The sequence below is a fragment of the Hyla sarda genome, chromosome 4 (assembly GCF_029499605.1).
Source record: "Hyla sarda isolate aHylSar1 chromosome 4, aHylSar1.hap1, whole genome shotgun sequence".
Taxonomy (NCBI): domain Eukaryota; kingdom Metazoa; phylum Chordata; class Amphibia; order Anura; family Hylidae; genus Hyla; species Hyla sarda.
In genome coordinates, this window is record NC_079192.1 from 33,858,527 (window position 1) to 33,880,230 (window position 21,704).

General features: G+C 45.4%; 1 protein-coding gene across 4 annotated transcripts in view; it reads left to right on the top strand.

Annotated features, from left to right (window-relative positions):
- KLF1 (KLF transcription factor 1) overlaps positions 1–21,704 on the top strand; it is a 39,238-nt gene that overhangs the window by 16,071 nt on the left and 1,463 nt on the right. For 2 of the 4 annotated variants that reach the window (XM_056570460.1, XM_056570459.1), the window contains 2 exons: positions 17,893–17,950; positions 18,082–18,625. In XM_056570460.1, coding sequence (XP_056426435.1) covers positions 17,893–17,950; positions 18,082–18,625 — 602 coding nt within the window. Of the gene's footprint in view, positions 1–14,661; positions 14,812–17,892; positions 18,626–21,704 lie in introns of those variants that run through there. The other 2 variants (XM_056570461.1, XM_056570458.1) reach the window with 2 other exon arrangements.

Genomic DNA, 21,704 nt, shown 5'->3' on the forward strand with positions numbered 1-21,704 from the left:
CACGGCCACGGCAATCAGCCGATCCTCCGGTTCCATCTTGGAACTTTCGGCACACGTGGATTGCTGGGACTCCGCCATCTTCTTGCTCCTCGCCAGCGCTTCCGGTGAACTGAAGAGCTCAGGCTCCACGTCGCTTCTTATACTGGTGTCTGACAAGATGGCCGCCAGCAGGAAGGACGTCATCAGCGGGGCCTGGAACCGGAAGCGACTCAGCGGTGCATCCTCATCATCCGCCCACCTGGCAACAAGGGGCGGACCTTTCAAGTACCACCTCGGACTGGACGCGGGCTCTGGTGGGAACCTTTTGCGTGCTTCTCGACCATCAGATTAACCCTTGCAGGTACAACAGACATTTCGGCGAGCAACATGGCCTCCGTTCTGATTTTGCACATTGTCAATTTAACTTTCACAGACTTCCTCACAATAGACAGTACAATTTTCTTCACCTCCCCCCTCTACTTTAACAGCGCCACGGCAGTAAAACATTACAATGACAAACTCCCATACAATCTTCTGGCGCAAAGTTTTTCGCAACTGCATGCGATTTACTTGGACACAGTTCAGACTCAGACTAGGGGGGGAGGACTTGCAGCTTTATGGCTAATGCACACACCCGTATCCTGTTCGTGATGCCAAAGTTGTGGTGACGGCAAAGTTGTGGTGTGACCACGGGGTGTGAAGGGTGTAGGTGGATGAGGCAGATGGTATAGCCCAGGGGCAAAGTGTTATTAACCCCTAATGTTCGTGATGCCAGAGTGGTTTTTCCGGTAAACACCCGAACCGTAGCACCACTATCCCAAGGTTAGGCAGGGCAATAATAGTCCAAGACCAGGTAAGGGTTAACGGTAGCTTTACTGAGGTTAGACAGTTGTAAAAGTCTTTACAGCTAGGTCAGAATCCCAGAGAGTCGACCAGTAACACGGAAAGGGCCTTGCAGCTTGCTGGGACTTGCAGTACTTTTGGGTCAGACTTCAATACAGCCACTCTGACTATAATTGGCTTGACTAGTGACTTGACTTTGGTAGAGACAGCAGATATAGGTGAGTTGACTTACTGACAATGTGGCTGGTGTGTAGGCTTTATGGCCTCCAGGTGTACTGGGCATCCGGCCGGTGGCCATCTTGTTGGAGACCAATATAAAAGGCGAAGCAGAGCCTGACCTCTTCAGTCTACAGGAAGTTCTGGCTGTGAGCAGTAATATGGCGGAGTCACAGCGATCCACGTGCACAGGGAGTCCCAAGATGGAGCCGGAGGATTGGATGATTGCCGCGGCGGCGAAGATGTTCCATGAGTTATCAGAGCATCTGCATCAATTGTCCCTCGGGGCCGACAACGCCTGCATGAAGGTGCCGCTGCCCGAGGATGATGGCAAGTGGGCTGCATCTCCACCGGAGGAGACACCGGAAGATTGTCACCTCACCACCATATCTGGGGTTCCTGGGCTGAGAACCCGACAGAGGAGTCCGATGTGAGTACCCCGACTGAAGCCAATTTTTCTACTCCCTCCTCCAGTTCCAGCCCTGAGCCAGCACCCCAGGCCCCACAGCCCACAGTGTGTCCTCAGTCACCACAGCCCTCAGCACGTCCACAGTCAACACCGCTCCCTAAGTGGCTGTTCGGCGACGAGCCGAGTCTCCTCCGATACATGTGGGAGCACCTACTTCCCTTTCCCAGGAAGCCCCTACCCCCAGTTCCTCTGGCCCAGTCCAAAAGGGCTAAAAGAGATGCAGAAGTGGCTGCCATCATGGGGGAACTGAGGGCCCAAAGGCTATAAAGATATGGGCCTAAGCCGTTGCCCTTTAAGGAAAGGCAACAACAGCAACAGGACACTAAGCAGTTAAAAACCCTGTATATCAGCAGACTGGAGCATCCATGAGAGGGCGAGCCACCCTTGGAGCGCCGACGTGCCACAGTAGTAAAATTTTACCGTGTACGGGGATTCGGCCCCCTCATGGACTGTCATCATGGAGGCATCCTTCTAGTCAACAGGTGAGCTGTACAGAGGGACTATCTCCCTCCAGAAAAGCATTCTCTAAAGAGCGTGGAGATTGTTGAATACACTCCAGTGAAAAACTTGCGAGGGGAATGGGCAGCTGCTGTCACCAGACCCAAGAATCCTACTCAGATCCCATTTGCCTATTTCACCTCTGAAAATTGGGACGCAGATCCCTTTGGTCTACCTCCTCCAAGTGCCAAAGGAGCAGTCGTCCAGGAGGAGTATCCTGATCCACCAGCAATGGATCCTAAGTATCTATGACAACGTTCCAGTACAGATGTGCCCAGGCCTACTCCCATGAGCGAGGAGGTTTGGCCTGACCATCGGGCACCAACTACGATACCCAGGCCTACTCCAGCTGTACCCAGGCCTACTCCAGGAGGTTTCACCTAACCAAAGAAAGTGTCTGGGCCTACTCCTGCAGTGGCGGAGGTTTGGCCAGAAGAACAGGCACCAACTAGTAATCCATCTGTGGCGAAAGCCGCTGCATTACAGGTGGTGGTTACTGTCAGCCCCACCATCACCAATTCCAGATTGTCCCATGTATCTTGGGACACCCTTGTTGACCCCATGCAAGGGGCCCAGTCTCGCAACCTTAGGTTCATCTCACAGCCTAGGACCCCACCTGGTAGGCGAGACTGGGAAAGAAAGAAGGCTGTATAAATAACTTTGTGTACAGTAAAAAATAACCTGACTTGGTGGCAAGACTAATTGACTGTTGTGTAGTAGTAGTTTTGTTGTTGCAGATTCCTGCAAGGTTTAAGAAGTACACCAGACAGACTTGTCATGAAAAGTTTTTGTTCTTTTTGCAACCAAGACTTGTAAGTAATTTGTAAGTAATAGCTGCATACCAGTCTCCTCCGGACCGAGACCCTGAGCTGACTGAACCAAAGACTCCTTATGTACATGGACTACTGAGCAGTACATGAACTGTTGTGTAAATACTCAAAGTAATACATTTTTGGTTCAGTAAAATGGTTAGGGAGGTACATTGAAATGTCGTGGTCCTAATGTTATGTTGTGTTTGTCCAGGTCCAATAAAAATGTATATAAGTTATTGTACACCAAAAGTCACTGTGTAGAGTCTTTTCTGATGACTGGTTGTCTTATTACAGGGGGTTGTCCTGATTTACTCGGGAGAAGCACATGTCACCCCACCACCAGCATCTTAACATATATAACGGTATGTGTCATACATTAATGCACACTAAAGTACACATAGTCGTGTGCACATAACCAGTACACATAATCTACACATAAGTAATGCACCCAACAAGTCACATACAAGTAGTACTGTAGCACTCAACATTACACAGTCTACTTGATGTCATATGTCAAACGTCTCTAATGTCATATATTATTATCTTCGTGCACAGGATACTTCCCTGGCCAGAAAGTACTTCTGATACTAAACTCATGCACGTAGTCAATATAAGTGTTACGCCGAGCGCTCCGGGTCCCCGTTCCTCCCCGGAGCGCTCGCCTCATCCTCGTTGCTGCAGCGCCCCGGTCAGATCCACTGACCGGGTGCGCTGCGGTACCGCCTCCAGCCGGGATGCGATTCGCGATGCGGGTGGCGCCCGCTCGCGATGCGCACCCCGGTCCCCGTACCTGACTCGCTCTCCGTCGGTCCTGTCCCGGCGAGCGCGGCCCCGCTCCCTAGGGCGCGCGCGCGCCGGGTCTCTGCAATTTAAAGGGCCAGTGCACCAATGTTGGTGCCTGGCCCAATCTTCCCAATCACCAATTAGTGTGATCACCTGTGTACTTCCCTATATTACCTCACTTCCCCTGCACTCCCTTGCCGGATCTTGTTGCCTTAGTGCCTAGTGAAAGCGTTCCCTTGTCTGTTCCTAGCCCGTGTTCCTGACCTCCTGCCGTTGCCCCTGACTACGATCCTTGCTGCCTGCCTCGACCTTCTGCTACGTCCGACCTTGCTTCTGCCTACTCCCTTGTACCTCGCCTATCTTCAGTATCTTCAGCAGTCAGAGAGGTGAGCCGTTGCTAGTGGATACGACCTGGTCACTACCGCCGCAGCAAGACCATCCCGCTTTGCGGCGGGCTCTGGTGAAAACCTGTAGTGGCTTAGAACCGGTCCACTAGCGCGGTCCTCGCCAATCCCTCTCTGGCACAGAGGATCCACCTCCTGCCAGCCGGCATCGTGACAGTAGATCCGGCCATGGATCCCGCTGAAGATCCTACACTGGTCGCCCAGCTAGCCCTAAAGATCGCCCAACGAGATCAACAGCTGGCATACTTGACCTCCGAGGCACTGCGTATTCAGTCACAGATACAGCAGCTGCAGATACAGCAACAGCTACAGCTGCAACTACCATCTGCTCCGCCGGCTCCTGCAACTCCTCCGCAGCAACCGGCCGTTCCTAACCCCTGCTTGTCCCTGCCGGACAAATTTGGCGTAAAGATCGCCCAACGAGATCAACAGCTGGCATACTTGATCTCCGAGACACAGCGTCTTCAGTCACAGTTACAGCAGCTGCTGCCGCAGATACAGCAACTTCAGTCACAGCAGCTGCTGCCGCAGATACAGCAACTTCAGTCACAGCTACAGCTGCAACAACCATCTCCTCCGCCGGCTCCTGCAACTCCTCCGCAGCAACCGGCCGTTCTTAACCCCTGCTTGTCCCTGCCGGACAAGTTTGATGGGGACCGCAATGATTCTGCCACAGCCACAGTCCAGTCCTTCTTCGCTGAGGTCCGTGGTGTCTTCGAGGAGCCTGCCCGAGCTTCTTCTGCCGAGATTGCCCTGCTGAACCTGGAACAGGGTGTTTCTTCCATTGGCGAGTACGCCATTCAGTTCCGTGCTCTTGCTTACGAGTTGTCCTGGAATAGTGAGGTTCTCTGCGCGACCTTTAAAAAAGGCCTATCCAGCAACATTAAAGATGTTCTGGCCGCACGAGAGACTCCTGCTGACCTACATGAACTCATTCATCTTGCCACTCGCATTGACATGCGTTCTTCCGGATGGCGTCTGGAGCTCCGCCTGGATATGGACTTTGTTCGCACGAAGCGTTTTTTCTCCCCGGCTCCTCTCTCCTCTGGTCCTCTGCAATCCGTTCCTGTGCTTCCCGCCGCGGAGGCTATGCAAGTTGACCGGTCTCGCTTGACACCTCAAGAGAGGACACGACGCCGCATGGAGAATCTTTGCCTGTACTATGCCGGTACCGAACACTTCCTGAAGGATTGTCCTATCCGTCCTCCCCGCCTGGAAAGACGTACGCTGACTCCGCACAAAGGTGACACAGTTCTTGATGTCAACTCTGCTTCTCCACGCCTTACTGTGCCTGTGCGGATATCTGCCTCTACCTTCTCCTTCTCTACTATGGTCTCCTTGGATTCCGGATCTGCAGGAAAATTTTTTTTGGCCTCTCTTATCAACAGGTTCTACGTCCCTGTGACCAGTCTCGCCAGACCCCTCTACATCTATTGTATTAACAATAAAAGATTGGACTGTCTCATGCGTTTCCGCACAGAACCCCTCCTAATGTGCATCGGACCTCATCACGGAAAAATTGACTTTTTTTTCCTCAGGTTCTTTGGCCCCAAGAAGAGGGGGAGACCCAAGGGGGGGGGTACTGTTACGCCGAGCGCTCCGGGTCCCCGTTCCTCCCCGGAGCGCTCGCCTCATCCTCGTTGCTGCAGCGCCCCGGTCAGATCCACTGACCGGGTGCGCTGCGGTACCGCCTCCAGCCGGGATGCGATTCGCGATGCGGGTGGCGCCCGCTCGCGATGCGCACCCCGGTCCCCGTACCTGACTCGCTCTCCGTCGGTCCTGTCCCGGCGCGCGCGGCCCCGCTCCCTAGGGCGCGCGCGCGCCGGGTCTCTGCAATTTAAAGGGCCAGTGCACCAATGTTGGTGCCTGGCCCAATCTTCCCAATCACCAATTAGTGTGATCACCTGTGTACTTCCCTATATTACCTCACTTCCCCTGCACTCCCTTGCCGGATCTTGTTGCCTTAGTGCCTAGTGAAAGCGTTCCCTTGTCTGTTCCTAGCCCGTGTTCCTGACCTCCTGCCGTTGCCCCTGACTACGATCCTTGCTGCCTGCCTCGACCTTCTGCTACGTCCGACCTTGCTTCTGCCTACTCCCTTGTACCTCGCCTATCTTCAGTATCTTCAGCAGTCAGAGAGGTGAGCCGTTGCTAGTGGATACGACCTGGTCACTACCGCCGCAGCAAGACCATCCCGCTTTGCGGCGGGCTCTGGTGAAAACCTGTAGTGGCTTAGAACCGGTCCACTAGCGCGGTCCTCGCCAATCCCTCTCTGGCACAGAGGATCCACCTCCTGCCAGCCGGCATCGTGACAATAAGGTAACAGAAATGTCAAAATGTTATCTGTATCAAATATCTAGCATAAAGTGTCTAGAATAAACTTAAATGGGCACTGTCACCAACTTTATATTTTGATATGTTGTAGTACTTATGAACTACAACATATCTCTAATATACTTTTATTATTATTTTTTTTATAAAAATTGTTTAATTTACATTTAAAAACCGGCCACTAGGGGTCTCCCTCCTAGTGGCCGGCTGCAGCCTGGCGTGACGTCCCGCCTGAAAAAGGACCGATGCGGCCGGGCATCGGTCCTTTTTCATTCAGCCTGCGCTCGCTCCCTGCCTGTCAATCAGACAGGCAGGGAGCGAGCGCATTGGCTCCCCGGCCACTGGCTGGGAGGCCACTCCTCCCGCACATCGCCGCCGCCTCATCGCCGCCTCCGCCTCGTCACCGCCTCCGCCTCGTTGCCACTGCTGTCCCTGCACGCCCCGCTGCCGGACTCTGCAGTAAGTGTAATGTGGGGGGGGGGGGGGGGTGTTGTGATGGAGGGAACAGGGTATGGCGCGGGGGGGGGGGGGGGAGACGGAGGGGACGGGCTAGCACCACATGTAACTAATAGTTTATCTACACAGGGGGCCTCCAGCTGTTTCAATACTACAACTCCCAGCATGCCCAATAGATGGACAGCCAATAGATGTCAGGGCAAGCTGGGAGTTGTTGTGATGAAACAGCTGGAGGCACCCTGTGTAGATGAACTAAGGGCGGAAGTCCCCCCAGCAGGCATCAGTGACGTGGTGCCTGCTGGGGAAGTCTGCCTGGTAGTGAGCACACTGCCAGGCAGACAAAAAGCATTTTTAATATAGTAAAAAATAAAAATTTAAAGCAGGGAGGGTGTTAGGGATAGATTGGCAATAGGCAGGAACGGAAAAAAAAATAGGATGGTGGGAGCTACCCTTTAATATAGTGTTTTGGGGAGAAGTGCTTTAAATGGGACCCCAGTAGCCAATGCATTGGGCAGAAAGCCTGAGGCAATCCAATCCAGAAACGTCTAGTTTAAAGTATTAAGTCTAGTCGTATATAAAATGTCTAATATATAGTCGTAAGTCTAGTCATGAGTATTATGTTACATGCATAGTCAAAAATCATGTTGTGTTTAATCCACTGTTTTGCATAGTCAAGTCATCCAGTGCATAGTCAAAGGTCCTTAAAGTAAAGTTATATGTATTAGCCCTAGTCAGTATTAATCCTGTTCTTGATTGAACACCAAAAATCAGAGCATGTATGGACAATATTATTATATTATTATTATATTATATTCTTATGTTATCAGCTAAAGAAAAATTACCAGCCTGGAATGGACATTTGTGTGCAAAAATGCCTCAGGACTGCATCCGGCCCCAGGGCCACCTCAACCTGCATCGAGGGGGACTTGTGTTAAGTAGGGGGGGTTTGTAATGTCCTGTCAGGTTGAGTCCCTCAGTGACCGGGGGGCTCCCCTGCAGTGTCTCCCCTACTGTTCCTGTAATGTCATTTATTATAATGGGATTGTAGTCAGTGTCCTAATGTATAGTTAGCATAAAGGACCTGTGAAATGTCATGTTACATGTTATGTTATCACATGATGTTACCCAGACAGCACCAGCTTAACCTATGACCCGCAGTTTGACCAATGGGCTTTGGCTCAACCCCCTCTATATTAGGGGGCAGCCATTACAATTCTCAGACTCTTCCTTTACTGAGAACCAGCCAGTACAGATACCTCAGTGTTTGTAGCTTTGCATCCATCCAGGTGCTGGTCACTGTCATTCCAGTAAGTCCAAGTCTATGTCTGCTGTCACTACCCATAGTCAAGTCCAATCTAAAGTCAATTATAAGTCTAATTGTCCCAGCAACCTGCGAGGTCCTTCTGTGTTCCTGGTCACCTCTCTGGGAATCTGGCCGAGCTGTGAAGATAATACCATCTATCTAAACTAAGTAAAGCCTCCGTTAAACCATAACTGGTTACAGACTCTCCTTTCACTATCTAGCCATTGGAATTTCGGAGATACAGTTCGGTGGTTCCGGTACCCAAAAACCACTCTGGCGTCACGAACACTAGGGGTTAACAACACCTTGCCCAGGGGGTTATTACCATCTTGCCCCATCCACCTACACCGCTACACCCCGTGGTCCCGCCATACACCGTGGGTCACCACACTGTATTATATAAAGGACTGTATGTTGGAGGGGGTGCTGTATTTTATAAAGGACTGTATGTTGGAGGGGGTGCTGTATTTTATAAAGGACTGTATGTTGGAGGGGGTGCTGTATTTGACATAGGACTGTATTTTGGAGGGGGGGTGCTGTATTTTATATAGGACTGTATGTGTGAGGGGGTGTGTATTTTCCATAGGACTGTTTGTTGGAGGTGTTGAGAGCATTTTTTACATGGGACTGTATGATTGGAGGGATTGAGAGGGGGTGATGTATTTTTACATAGGACTGTCGAGCTTTACCAAAAGGAACCAGAGGTTTCTGTCAAACTTTGAAGTACACTAAACTCTCTAATGGAAAGAGGGTGTTGCCTACAACCTGTATCCTCAGTCCTCCATGTTGGAGGATTACTAAGGGCATCGGCTTTTATACAAACATCAATGGAAGAACTGTAAAAGCTCCTGGGAAATCATGGGCGCGGGTTCTGTAAAAAAAAAGAAAATAAAAAATAACTTGCAGCCGTGTAGCCTAACGTCACTGGGTGTTATCGGCCTTCATGTGCTTCAAGTGTCACAGAGGAGCCCAGGAGATAAGCCTGGAGGTCCCTTATCTGGCGGTCCCTTAAATCTGTCCAGCAAGCATTCCAGGAGCAAGTTGTGCTGAAGTAGAGATGTGCGAGTAGACGGCCGAACGCTGTTTTCACTATTCATGTTTAAAAAATGCTGCAAGGGGGGATTTACATGTATCATGGTTTCGATAGTCCCTAATTTTCGACCTAAAGCCTAGTCTGGAAACTATCCCCTTGTGATTTTTTTGGTTAAAATATTTGAGACAACCCTCTAAAATAATGGTCCCAGCATGTCTGGACAGCCAATGGTTGTCTGGGCAAGCTGGAGGTCCACAGGTCGAAGACCACTGCTCCTGTCTTTCTATGTCGCCAGGATATGCCAACACCTTGAAGGAGGGCAAAATAAGAGGCATTATAGGAGACCCATATTGATATTTACTATGCATTTCACGGGCAGCCCACTACTTTTATAAACTACTGTGTATGAATTCCCAGCATGCAAGGACCGCCAAAGCAACCAGTGTGCCTCCAGTTGTTGCAACTACAACTCCCAGAATGCACGGACAGCCGAAGCCCAACGAGTGTGCCTCCAGCTGTTGCATCTACAACTCCCAGCATGCATGGACATTGGAACCCCAACCAGTGTGCTCCCAGCTTTTATAAAACTACAACTCCCAGTATGCACGGACAGCCGAAGCCCAACCAGTGTGCATCAAGCTGTTGCAACTGCAACTCCCAGCATGCACGGAAAGCCGAACCCAACCAGTGTGTCTCCAGCTGTTGCAAAACTACAACTTCCAACATGCAAGGACAGCCGAAGCCCAACCAGTGTGCCTCCAGCTGTTGCAACTACAACTCCCAGCATGCATGGACAGCTGAAGCCCAACCAGTGTGCCTCCAGCTGTTGCAACTACAACTCCCAGCATGCACGGACAGCCGAAGCCCAACCAGTGTGCCTGCAGCTGTTGCAACTACACCTGTCAGCATGCATGGACAGTCGAACATCAACCAGTGTGCCTACAGCTGTTGCAAAACTACAACTCAGTTTAATGAAAGGAATGACTGGGACATATCCATACCAGGGTACTCTTTATACAGAAGAGACAGAGAAGGCCAGAAAGGAGGAGGAATGGCCCTATATGTGAAAGATAGCATAAAATCTAACCTAATACAAGTAAGTGAGGCAACCATAGAGTCAGTTTGGGTTATGTTGCAGTTTGGTAATCAGACAGTAACTCATGTAAGTGGGATATATAGACCACCTGGCCAAGTCAAAGAAGTAGATGATCTACTAGTTGAAGAAATATCTAAAATGACAATGAAAGGAGAAGTTATCATTATGGGAGACTTCAATCTTCCGGATATGAACTGGAAAACCAAAATAGCAAGTTCTGCCAGGAGTACAGATATTCTAAATTCCCTACTAGGATTATCTCTACAACAAGTGGTTGAGGAGCCAATGCGGAAGGAGGCCATTTTGGATTTGGTATTCACAAATGGGGATTTGGTATATGATGTTATTGTTGGTGAAAGCTTGGGATCTAGTGATCACCAGTCAGTGTGGTTTAATATAAGAACAGGGAAGGAGTCACACCACACAAAAAAAAAAGTTTTAGATTTTAGAAAAACAGACTTTTCAAAAATGAGATTAGTCATAAATGAGTCCCTATCAGACTGGAACGGATTACATGGAGTCCAGGAGATATGGGACTACTTAAAAGACGCTTTATTGAAGGCAACAGAAAATTGCACTAGACTTGTCAGTAAAAGCAGAAAAAGGAAGAGACCACTGTGGTACTCAACCCAACTCAGAGCAATGAAGATAGGGAAATCTACAAGACTAGGCAGAAAGAGGCCAAGCAAGTTATAAGAACTTCTAAAGCACAGGCAGAAGAAAAACAGGAGTCGTCCCGGAAGATTGGAAATTAGCAAATGTTGTGCCCATTCACAAGAAAGGTAGTAGGGAGGAATCAAGCAACTATAGACCAGTAAGTCTGACATCAATAGTGGGGAAATTAATGGAAACCCTACAAAAGCATAGGATTGTGGAACATCTAAAATCCCATGGATTGCAAGATGAAAAACAACATGGGTTTACTTCAGGGAGATCATGTCAAACAAATCTTATTGATTTTTTTGACTGGGTGACTAAAATAATAGATGGCGGAAGGGCAGTAGACAGTAGCTTTTTACACTGTCACACAAGACTTATCAATAAACTACAGTCATTGAGCTTGGACTCCAATATTGTTGAGTGGATGAGGCAGTGGCTGAGTAAGGCTGGGTTCACACCACGTTTTCAAATACGGCTCCCGTATACGGTCGACCACGTTTTTGCCTGCGGTCGGGAAACCGCATACGGCCGAAAAAGAAGCCGACCGGAGGCTGCGGTTCACTCCGGTCGGCTCATAGACATACATTAAATACGGTTCCCGAATAAGGCTGAGTGCGGGCGCCGCGATTAAGCCCCGCCCCCTCCTCCCAACCGTATACGGGAGCCGTATTTAAGAAAACGTGGTGTGAACTCAGCCTAACAGACAACAGAGGGTAGTAGTCAATGGAGAATATTCAGTGCAAGGTCTTGTTATCAGTGGGGACCTCAGGGATCTGTACTGGGACCAATATTGTTTAATATCTTCATTAGTGATATTGCAAAAGGTCTCAATGGCAAGGTATTGGTCTTTTTGCTGATGACACAAAGATATGTAACAGGGTTGATGCATAAAATCCTTCGGGCAGAATATAGAATATGTGACACAGTCCTGACCTCAGTATCTGAGGAGATGGATTTAGGAGTAATTATTTCAGAAGACTTAAAGGTAGGAAGACAATGTAATAGAGCAGCAGGAAACACTAGCAGAATGCTTGGATGTATAGGGAGAGGTATAAGCAGTAGAAAGAGAGAAGTGCTCATGCCGCTGTACAGAACACTGGTGAGACCTCACTTGGAGTATTGTGCGCAGTACTGGAGGCCGTATCTCCAGAAGGATATAGATACTCTAGAGAGAGTTCAGAGAAGATACTAAACTAGTACATGGATTGCAGGATAAAACTTACCTGGAAAGATTAAAGGACCTTAACATGTATAGAAGAAAGAAGAGACAGAGGGGATATGATAGAGACTTTTATATACATAAAGGGAATCAACACGGTAAAGGAGGAGAGGAGATGTAAAAGAAGAAAAACTACCACAAGAGGACATCGTTTTAAATTAGAGGGGAAAGGTTTCTGCAGTAATATCAGGAAGTATTACTTTACTGAGAGAGTAGTGGATGCATGGAATAGCCTTCCTGCAGAAGTGGTCGCTGCAAATACAATAAAGGAGTTTAAACATGCATGGGATAAGCATAAGGCTATCCTTCATATGAGATAGGGATAGGTATAAGACTGTCCTTCATATAAGATAGGGATAGGTATAAGGCTATCCTTCATATAAGATAGGGATAGGTATAAGGCTATCCTTCATATAAGATAGGGATAGGTTTAAGGCTATCCTTCATATAAGATAGGGATAGGTATAAGGCTATCATTCATATAAGATAGGGATAGGTTTAAGGCTATCCTTCATATAAGATAGGGATAGGTATAAGGCTATCATTCATATAAGATAGAGATAGGTATAAGGCTATCCTTCATATAAGATAGGGATAATCATAAGGCTATTCTTCATATAAGATAGGGATAGGTATAAGGCTATCCTTCATATAAGATAGGGATAGGTATAAGGCTATCCTTCATATAAGATAGGGATAGGTATAAGGCTATCCTTCATATAAGATAGAGATAGGTATAAGGCTATCCTTCATATAAGATAGGGATAAGCATAAGGCTATCCTTCATATAAGATAGAGATAGGTATAAGGCTATCCTTCATATAAGATAGGGATAGGTATAAGACTGTCCTTCATATAAGATAGGGATAGGCATAAGGCTATACTTCATATAAGATAGGGATAGGTATAAGGCTATCCTTCATATAAGATAGGGATAGGTATAAGGCTATCCTTCATATAAGATAGGGATAGGTATAAGGCTATCCTTCATATAAGATAGAGATAGGTATAAGGCTATCCTTCATATAAGATAGGGATAAGCATAAGGCTATCCTTCATATAAGATAGAGATAGGTATAAGGCTATCCTTCATATAAGATAGGGATAGGTATAAGACTGTCCTTCATATAAGATAGGGATAGGCATAAGGCTATCCTTCATATAAGATAGAGCCAGGGACTATTCATAGTATTCAAATTATTGGGCAGACTAGATGGGCCAAATGGTTCTTATCTGCCGACACATTCTATGTTTCTATGTTTCTATGCAAGGACAGTCAAAGCTCAACCAGTGTGCCTCCAACTTTTGCAAAACTACAACTCCCATCATGCAAGGACAGCCAAAGCTCAACCAGTGTGCCTCCAGCTGTTGCAAAACCACAACTCCCAGCATCCACAGACAGCCGAAGCCCAACCAGTGTGCCTCCAGCTGTTGGAAAACTACAACTCCCAGCATGCACGGACAGCTGAAGCCCAACCAGTATGCCTCCAGCTGTTGAAACTACACCTCCCAGCATACATGAACAGTCGAACATCAACCAGTGTGCCTCCAGCTTTTGCAAAAGTACAACTCCCATCATGCAAGGACAGCCAAAGCTCAACTAGTGTGCCTCCAGCTGTTGCAGAACTACAACTCTCCGCATGCATGGACAGCCGAACCCCAACCAGTGTGCCTCCAGCTATTGCAAAACTACAACTCCCAGCATGCACGGACAGCCGAAGCCCAACCAGTGTGCCCCCAGCTGTTGCAGCTGCACCTCCCAGCATGCATGGCCAGCCGAACCCCAACCAGTGTGCTTCCAGCTGTTTCAAAACTACAACTCCCAGCATGCCTGGACAGCCAAAGGCTGTCAGGGCATGCTGGGAGTTGTAGTTTTGCAACAGCTGTAGGCTAACCTGGTTGAAAAACACTACCCGGGATGCTAGCCTATAATGCATGGACAGTCCTTATTCAGCCAGGTTATTTAAAATTTTTTACTGAATTTTTTTTAACTTTTTTGTTTTACAGTGAGAACATGTTCTTTAGTATTTCTAGTTTACGACCAAAAATAATAAATAAGCTGATTATTTTAAAGGCCTTTTTTTGTGTGTAGTGACAAACACTTTCCATAGACTCATACTACACATTATGTAAAAAATAAATAAATAATAATAATTTTTTATTTAACTAAAAATAAAGTAAATTTTATACGTAACTTATTTGATATCATTTTAAATAATTATATATTTATATGGGATACGTAGCTCTGTGTTGATATATGTGATATATATATGTATATATATATATATATTGCATTTTGTGTATGTATATATATATATATATATATATATATATATATATATATATATATACTGTTTACCTGCTGACACTTCCACCACATACAAAATGCTATTTATTCACTTAAATTTGATGACACAGCCATTGAGGAAAGGCGGGGAGATGACCCGAGGGGCGGGGCTTCCTCTACCTTTCCTGCCAATCAGATGGCATCCTCAAAACCACCAACATTTTTTGGAGAACAAAATACACTAATTCTTATCTTATGACAAACTGAATGAAGAACAGAGGGAGCAGAGATATGCACGTCTACGACAGTCTATAAAAGACGTATACATAGGTCTATATACACGATTATAGGTGTATCTGTGTATAAGGAGTATGGCATTAGCTTCTTGTGACTTTCAGAATCAGTGTATGTATGATAATACTCAGGTAAGTGGCTGCAATGGACACTAATAGGGTTTATTTAAATATTTACTATATAATTGTATAATACATATATATATATATATATTAATATGCTGTGTATAAATGTGTGTATGAGCTTGTGTGAGTATATATAAATATATACATATATATATATGTGTGTGTATATATATATAAATATATATATATATATATATATATATAAATATGTATTATAATTTAATAATATGGCAGTCGTCACTTTGCATGCTTATGTGGCACAGAGAAAGGGCGAGAGGAGTGTGCAGCTTCCCTAATAGGGGCAAATCAGTTGTTTAGCAGTAGAGATGAGCGAACTTACAGTAAATTCGATTCGTCACGAACTTCTCGGCTCGGCAGTTGATGATTTTTCTGCATAAATTAGTTCAGCTTTCAGGTGCTCCCGTGGGCTGGAAAAGGTGGATACAGTCCTAGGAGACTCTTTCCTAGGAATGTATCCACCTTTTCCAGCCCACCGGATCAGCGGAAAGCTGAACTAATTTACGCAGGATAAGTCATCAACTGCCGAGCCGAGAAGTTCGTGACGAATCGAATTTACTGTAAGTTCGCTCATCTCTATATAGCAGTATTATTATGTTATGTATTGCGCTGTTACTTCTTTACGGTAAGTTGGCATGTTTCAGCACTATATGGTGGAATTTGATTATTTCTGCAATGCGTTGTGGTGGCGGCTCGAAGCATCTTGCAGGGTGTTATTTATCTAATAGACAGCACTGTCGGGTTCTGTTCACATCTCATGTCAAACAGGCATGCCAACATATACCGTGGCATACAGGGGGCATACTTGCAGTAATTAAAATCAGTAACTACTTTACCTGATTGCATATGATCAGTATATCAGGCTATGTTAACACGTATTCTTCTAGCTTCAAAACACTGTGTAAACATAGGGAAATACAGGGGTCCCTCAAGTTACAATATTAATTGGTTCCGGGACGACCATTGTATGTTGAAACCATTGTATGTTGAGACCAGAACTCTATGGAAACCTGGTAATTGGTTCTGAAAATCCAAAATATCATCCAGAAATAGGAAAAAGGTGAGGATTAAAGAAAAATAAGTAGATAAGTAATATAGATAAAGCAAAGTCCTTACATATAAAAGTAAGAAAGATCTGCTGGAAGCTGTAATCACTGTCTATTTTAGTGTTTCCCAACCAGGGTGCCTCCAGCTGTTGCAAAACTACAACTCCCAGCATGCCCGGACAGCCTTTGGCTGTCCGGGCATGCTGGGAGTTGTAGTTTTGCAACAGCTGGAGCCCCCCTTGTTGGGAAACACTGGTCTATGTAGAGGACAGGAGCTTCTTCAGGGTCCTATACAGTACACAGTGTCCTAAAAAAGGGAAATGGAAGCGCTCTTATTGGTGTCCCAAGGAGCAGCTAACCCTGGCACAGGTAAAGAGTACAAAACATGTAATACCTCCCTGTACTGTAGGGGGCGCTACCAGACACCAGTCAGTGCATACACTTCAGTAATACAGGTAACGAGTACAGAACATGTAATGCCTCCCGGTACTGTAGGGGGCGCTACCAGACACCAGTCAGTGCATACACTTCAGTAATACAGGTAACGAGTACAGAACATGTAATGCCTCCCTGTACTGTAGGGGGCGCTACCAGACACCAGTCAGTACATACACTTCAGTAATACAGGTAACGAGTACAGAACATGTAATGCCTCCCTGTACTGTAGGGGGCGCTACCAGACACCAGTCAGTGCATACACTTCAGTAATACAGGTAACGAGTACAGAACATGTAATGCCTCCCTGTACTGTAGGGGGCGCTACCAGACAGCCAGTCAGTGCATACACTTTAGGAATAAAGGGGTTTTACCAGTGAATGTCCATTCTGATTGGTCGGTTCTTCCAGCCATTGACACGTTTCACAGATCTGGACTGTATGTACATTGTATGTTGAGTCTGGTTTCAAGTTACAATGGTCCAGAAAAGACCATTGTATGTTGAAACTATTGTATGTTGAGGCCATTGTAAGTTGAGGGATCACTGTACTATGCTGGGTCCATTAAACTCAATTGGTCTGCTGCCAGTATTGCCCCAGTGTACATGGGCATATCTTTTTTATAGCTTATCAACGTACGCTTGCAGTGTACCGTATAAAAAGTTAGTCAGTCTACTGTATGTCACTTATAATAAGGCACTATTTGGTTTCATTATTTATACTCTGTATTACAAAACACCATATGGGGGCTTTAGTCATACACACATCCAGATTAGTCAGCTCACCGCCTGAGGATCTGTTGGAGCCGCTAGAAAAAACCACAGACGCAGGGTCAAATATAAGAAGAAGAAAAATAATTTGTGCTCAAATAGTCCATAAAAGCTTTATACTTTATTGCACATCCATTAGAAACAGGAAGGTATACACTTCTCAAACAAGACAAGACAGTCTTGACGCATTTCAGGGGGTTACACCTTAGTCATAAGTATCATGACTAAGAGGTAACCTGCCCCCCAAAACCTGTCTTGTTTCAGTATAACTTTTTAAAATATCTTATTAAATTATTTATTAATTACATTTTTTATTTAGCTATATGGACATCATTATACTGAACAAATAAATGGGATTTAGGATGTAAATTAGAGGTTTTGGCATGTCTCTCTGGTGCTGGTTGCCAGAGGGGATGCCATCAAGCTACTCTGCCTTGACCAAAGTATTTAGATACAGGGATAGGATATTAAATAGAATTTTTGCCTCAGGTGAGGGAAAACCTGACTATAACTCGCACACCCTATACTTAAAGGGATACTCCGCCCCTAGACATCTTAGATGTCTGATCACGAGGGTCCAGAACTTCTCTCCTTGCAGCAAATGACAGGGGGTGCTGCAGCAGAGATCGTGGGGTCCCCAGTGTTGGGACCCTCGCAATTAGACATCTTATCCCCTATACTTTATATAGAGGATAAGATGTCTAGGGGTAGAGTACCCCTTTAACTGCATTAAGTCAAAGCAACTGTAAGCATAAGATCCACTGTCGGTCACGTATCCTGGGTCCATCCATGACTAATGTTCTTATTTTTCTTTGTCAGTTATGGAATTGTGCAGCATCACAGTCCGGGCCAGAAGTATTTACAGCGTCCCCTGGTGGTCAGTATTCACACCCTGCCCCATCCGATTTTACTACCTGTCATGTAAAAGAGGAAGATTTGTGCTGGGACCAGGAGTTCCTGAAAAATAACTGTTTAGATCTATCAGTAGATGTTGCTTGTTCCTCACAGACCTCCGAAACCCAGGACCATCTACAGGGATTTATAGAAATGCTCCAGTCGGATATCTTTAATACCATGCCCCCGCCCTCTGAAGACAGTCTCACAGATACTACATCTTTAGATGGACCTTCAATGGTGGTATCACCCAGTATCGACCAATCCAACCAACAAATAGACAATATCAATTACTCAATTCAGAAGTCTATGGGGTATGTGTACCCACTGCCTCCTAAACAAGAGCTCATACCACCTGCAATTCCCAGCACACATTTCTCAACAAACCCTGTGCCAATTTTACCAAGGACAACATTTTCTTTTCTGGATGGGCAATCTTACCAGACCTTCTCCTCCACCATGCCCTACTATGTTTTAGCACAACCATCCGCTCCAAGTAGAAAACAGTCCCTGGCTTATGCACATAAGGAAAAGAAGCAAAAACAGGGAAGAAAAACATCAAACAGGACTGTCACCTGTCACAGCTGTACCCACTATGGATGTGACAAAACCTACACCAAGAGCTCACACCTGAAAGCTCATCTACGTACACACACTGGTAAGAGGCTGTCATAGTGGTATTAATTATAGTAACCCGGCTCCTGATCCTCTTATTACCCTATAACATCTTATTACAGTAACCCGGCTCCTGATCTTATTACCCTATAACATCTTATTACAGTAACCCAGCTCCTGATCTTATTACCCTATAACATCTTATTACAGTAACCCAGCTCCTGATCTTATTACCCTATAACATCTTATTACAGTAACTCGGCTCCTGATCTTATTACCCTATAACATCTTATTACAGTAACCCGGCTCCTGATCCTCTTATTACCCTATAACATCTTATTACAGTAACCCGGCTCCTGATCCTCTTATTACCCTATAACATCTTATTACAGTAACCCGGCTCCTGATCTTATTACCCTATAACATCTTATTACAGTAACCTGGCTCCTGATCTTATTACCCTATAACATCTTATTACAGTAACCCGGCTCCTGATCCCTTATTACCCTATAACATCTTATTACAGTGACCCGGCTCCTGATCTTATTACCCTATAACATCTTATTACAGTAACCCGGCTCCTGATCTTATTACCCTATAACATCTTATTACAGTAACCCGGCTCCTGATCCTCTTATTACCCTATAACATCTTATTACAGTAACCCGGCTCCTGATCCTCTTATTACCCCTATAACATCTTATTACAGTAACCCGGCTCCTGATCCTCTTATTACCCCTATAACATCTTATTACAGTAACCCGGCTCCTGATCCTCCTATTATCCTTATAACATCTTATTACAGTAACCCGGCTCCTGATCCTCTTATTACCCTATAACATCTTATTACAGTAACCCGGCTCCTGATCCTCTTATTACCCCTATAACATCTTATTACAGTAACCCGGCTCCTGATCCTCTTATTACCCTATAACATCTTATTACAGTAACCCGGCTCCTGATCCTCTTATTACCCTACAACATCTTATTACAGTAACCCGGCTCCTGATCCTCTTATTACCCTATAACATCTTATTACAGTAACCCGGCTCCTGATCCTCTTATTACCCTATAACATCTTATTACAGTAACCCGGCTCCTGATCTTATTACCCTATAACATCTTATTACAGTAACCCGGCTCCTGATCTTATTAGCCTATAACATCTTATTACAGTAACCCGGCTCCTGATCCTCTTATTACCCTATAACATCTTATTACAGTAACCCGGCTCCTGATCCTCTTATTACCCCTATAACATCTTATTACAGTAACCCGGCTCCTGATCCTCTTATTACCCCTATAACATCTTATTACAGTAACCCGGCTCCTGATCCTCCTATTATCCTTATAACATCTTATTACAGTAACCCGGCTCCTGATCCTCTTATTACCCTATAACATCTTATTACAGTAACCCGGCTCCTGATCCTCTTATTACCCCTATAACATCTTATTACAGTAACCCGGCTCCTGATCTTATTACCCTATAACATCTTATTACAGTATTCCGGCTCCTGATCCTCTTATTACTCTATAACATCTTATTACAGTAACCCGGCTCCTGATCCTCTTATTACCATATAACATGTTATTACAGTAACCGGGCTCCTGATCCTCTTATTTCCCTATAACATCTTATTACAGTAACCCGGCTCCTGATCCTCTTATTACCCTATAACATCTTATTACAGTAACCCGGCTCCTGATCCTCTTATTACCCCTATAACATCTTATTACAGTAACCCGCCTCCTGATCCTCTTATTACACTATAACATCTTATTACAGTAACCCGGCTCCTGATCCTTTTATTACCCCTATAACATCTTATTACAGTAACCTGGCTCCTGATCCTCTTATTACCCTATAACATCCTATTACAGTAACCCGGCTCCTGATCCTCTTATTACCCTATAACATCTTATTACAGTAACCCGGCTCCTGATCCTCTTATTACCCTATAACATCTTATTACAGTAACCCGGCTCCTGATCCTCTTATTACCCTATAACATCTTATTACAGTAACCTGGCTTCTGATCCTCTTATTACCCTATAACATCTTATTACAGTATTCCGGCTCCTGATCCTCTTATTACTCTATAACATCTTATTACAGTATCCTGGCTCCTGATCCTCTTATTACCATATAACATGTTATTACAGTAACCCGGCTCCTGATCCTCTTATTACCCTATAACATCTTATTACAATAACCCGGCTCCTGATCCTCTTATTACCTCTATAACATCTTATTACAGTAACCCGGCTCCTGATCCACTTATTACCCTATAACATCTTATTACAGTAACCCGGCTCCTGATCCTCTTATTACCCTATAACATCTTATTACAGTAACCTGGCTCCTGATCGTCTTATTACCCTATAACATGTTATTACAGTAACCTGGCTCCTGATCCTCTTATTACCCTATAACATCTTATTACAGTAACCCGGCTCCTAATCCTCTTATTACCTCTATAACATCTTATTACAGTAACCCGGCTCCTGATCCTCTTATTACCATATAACATCTTATTACAGTAACCCGGCTCCTGATCCTCTTATTACCCTATAACATCTTATTACAGTAACCTGGCTCCTGATCGTCTTATTACCCTATAACATGTTATTACAGTAACCTGGCTCCTGATCCTCTTATTACCCTATAACATCTTATTACAGTAACCCGGCTCCTGATCCTCTTATTACCTCTATAACATCTTATTACAGTAACCCAGCTCCTGATCCTCTTATTACCCTATAACATCTTATTACAGTAACCCGGCTCCTGATCCTCTTATTACCCGATAACATCTTATTACGGTAACCCGGCTCCTGATCCTCTTATTACCCTATAACATCTTATTACAGTAACCCGGCTCCTGATCCTCTTATTACCCTATAACATCTTATTACAGTAACCCGACTCCTGATCCTTATTACCCTATAACATCTTATTACTGTAACCCGGCTCCTGATCCTCTTATTACCCTATAACATCTTATTACAGTAACCCGGCTCCTGATCCTCTTATTACCCTATAACATCTTATTACAGTAACCCGGCTCCTGATCCTCTCATTACCCTATAACATCTTATTACAGTAACCTGGCTCCTGA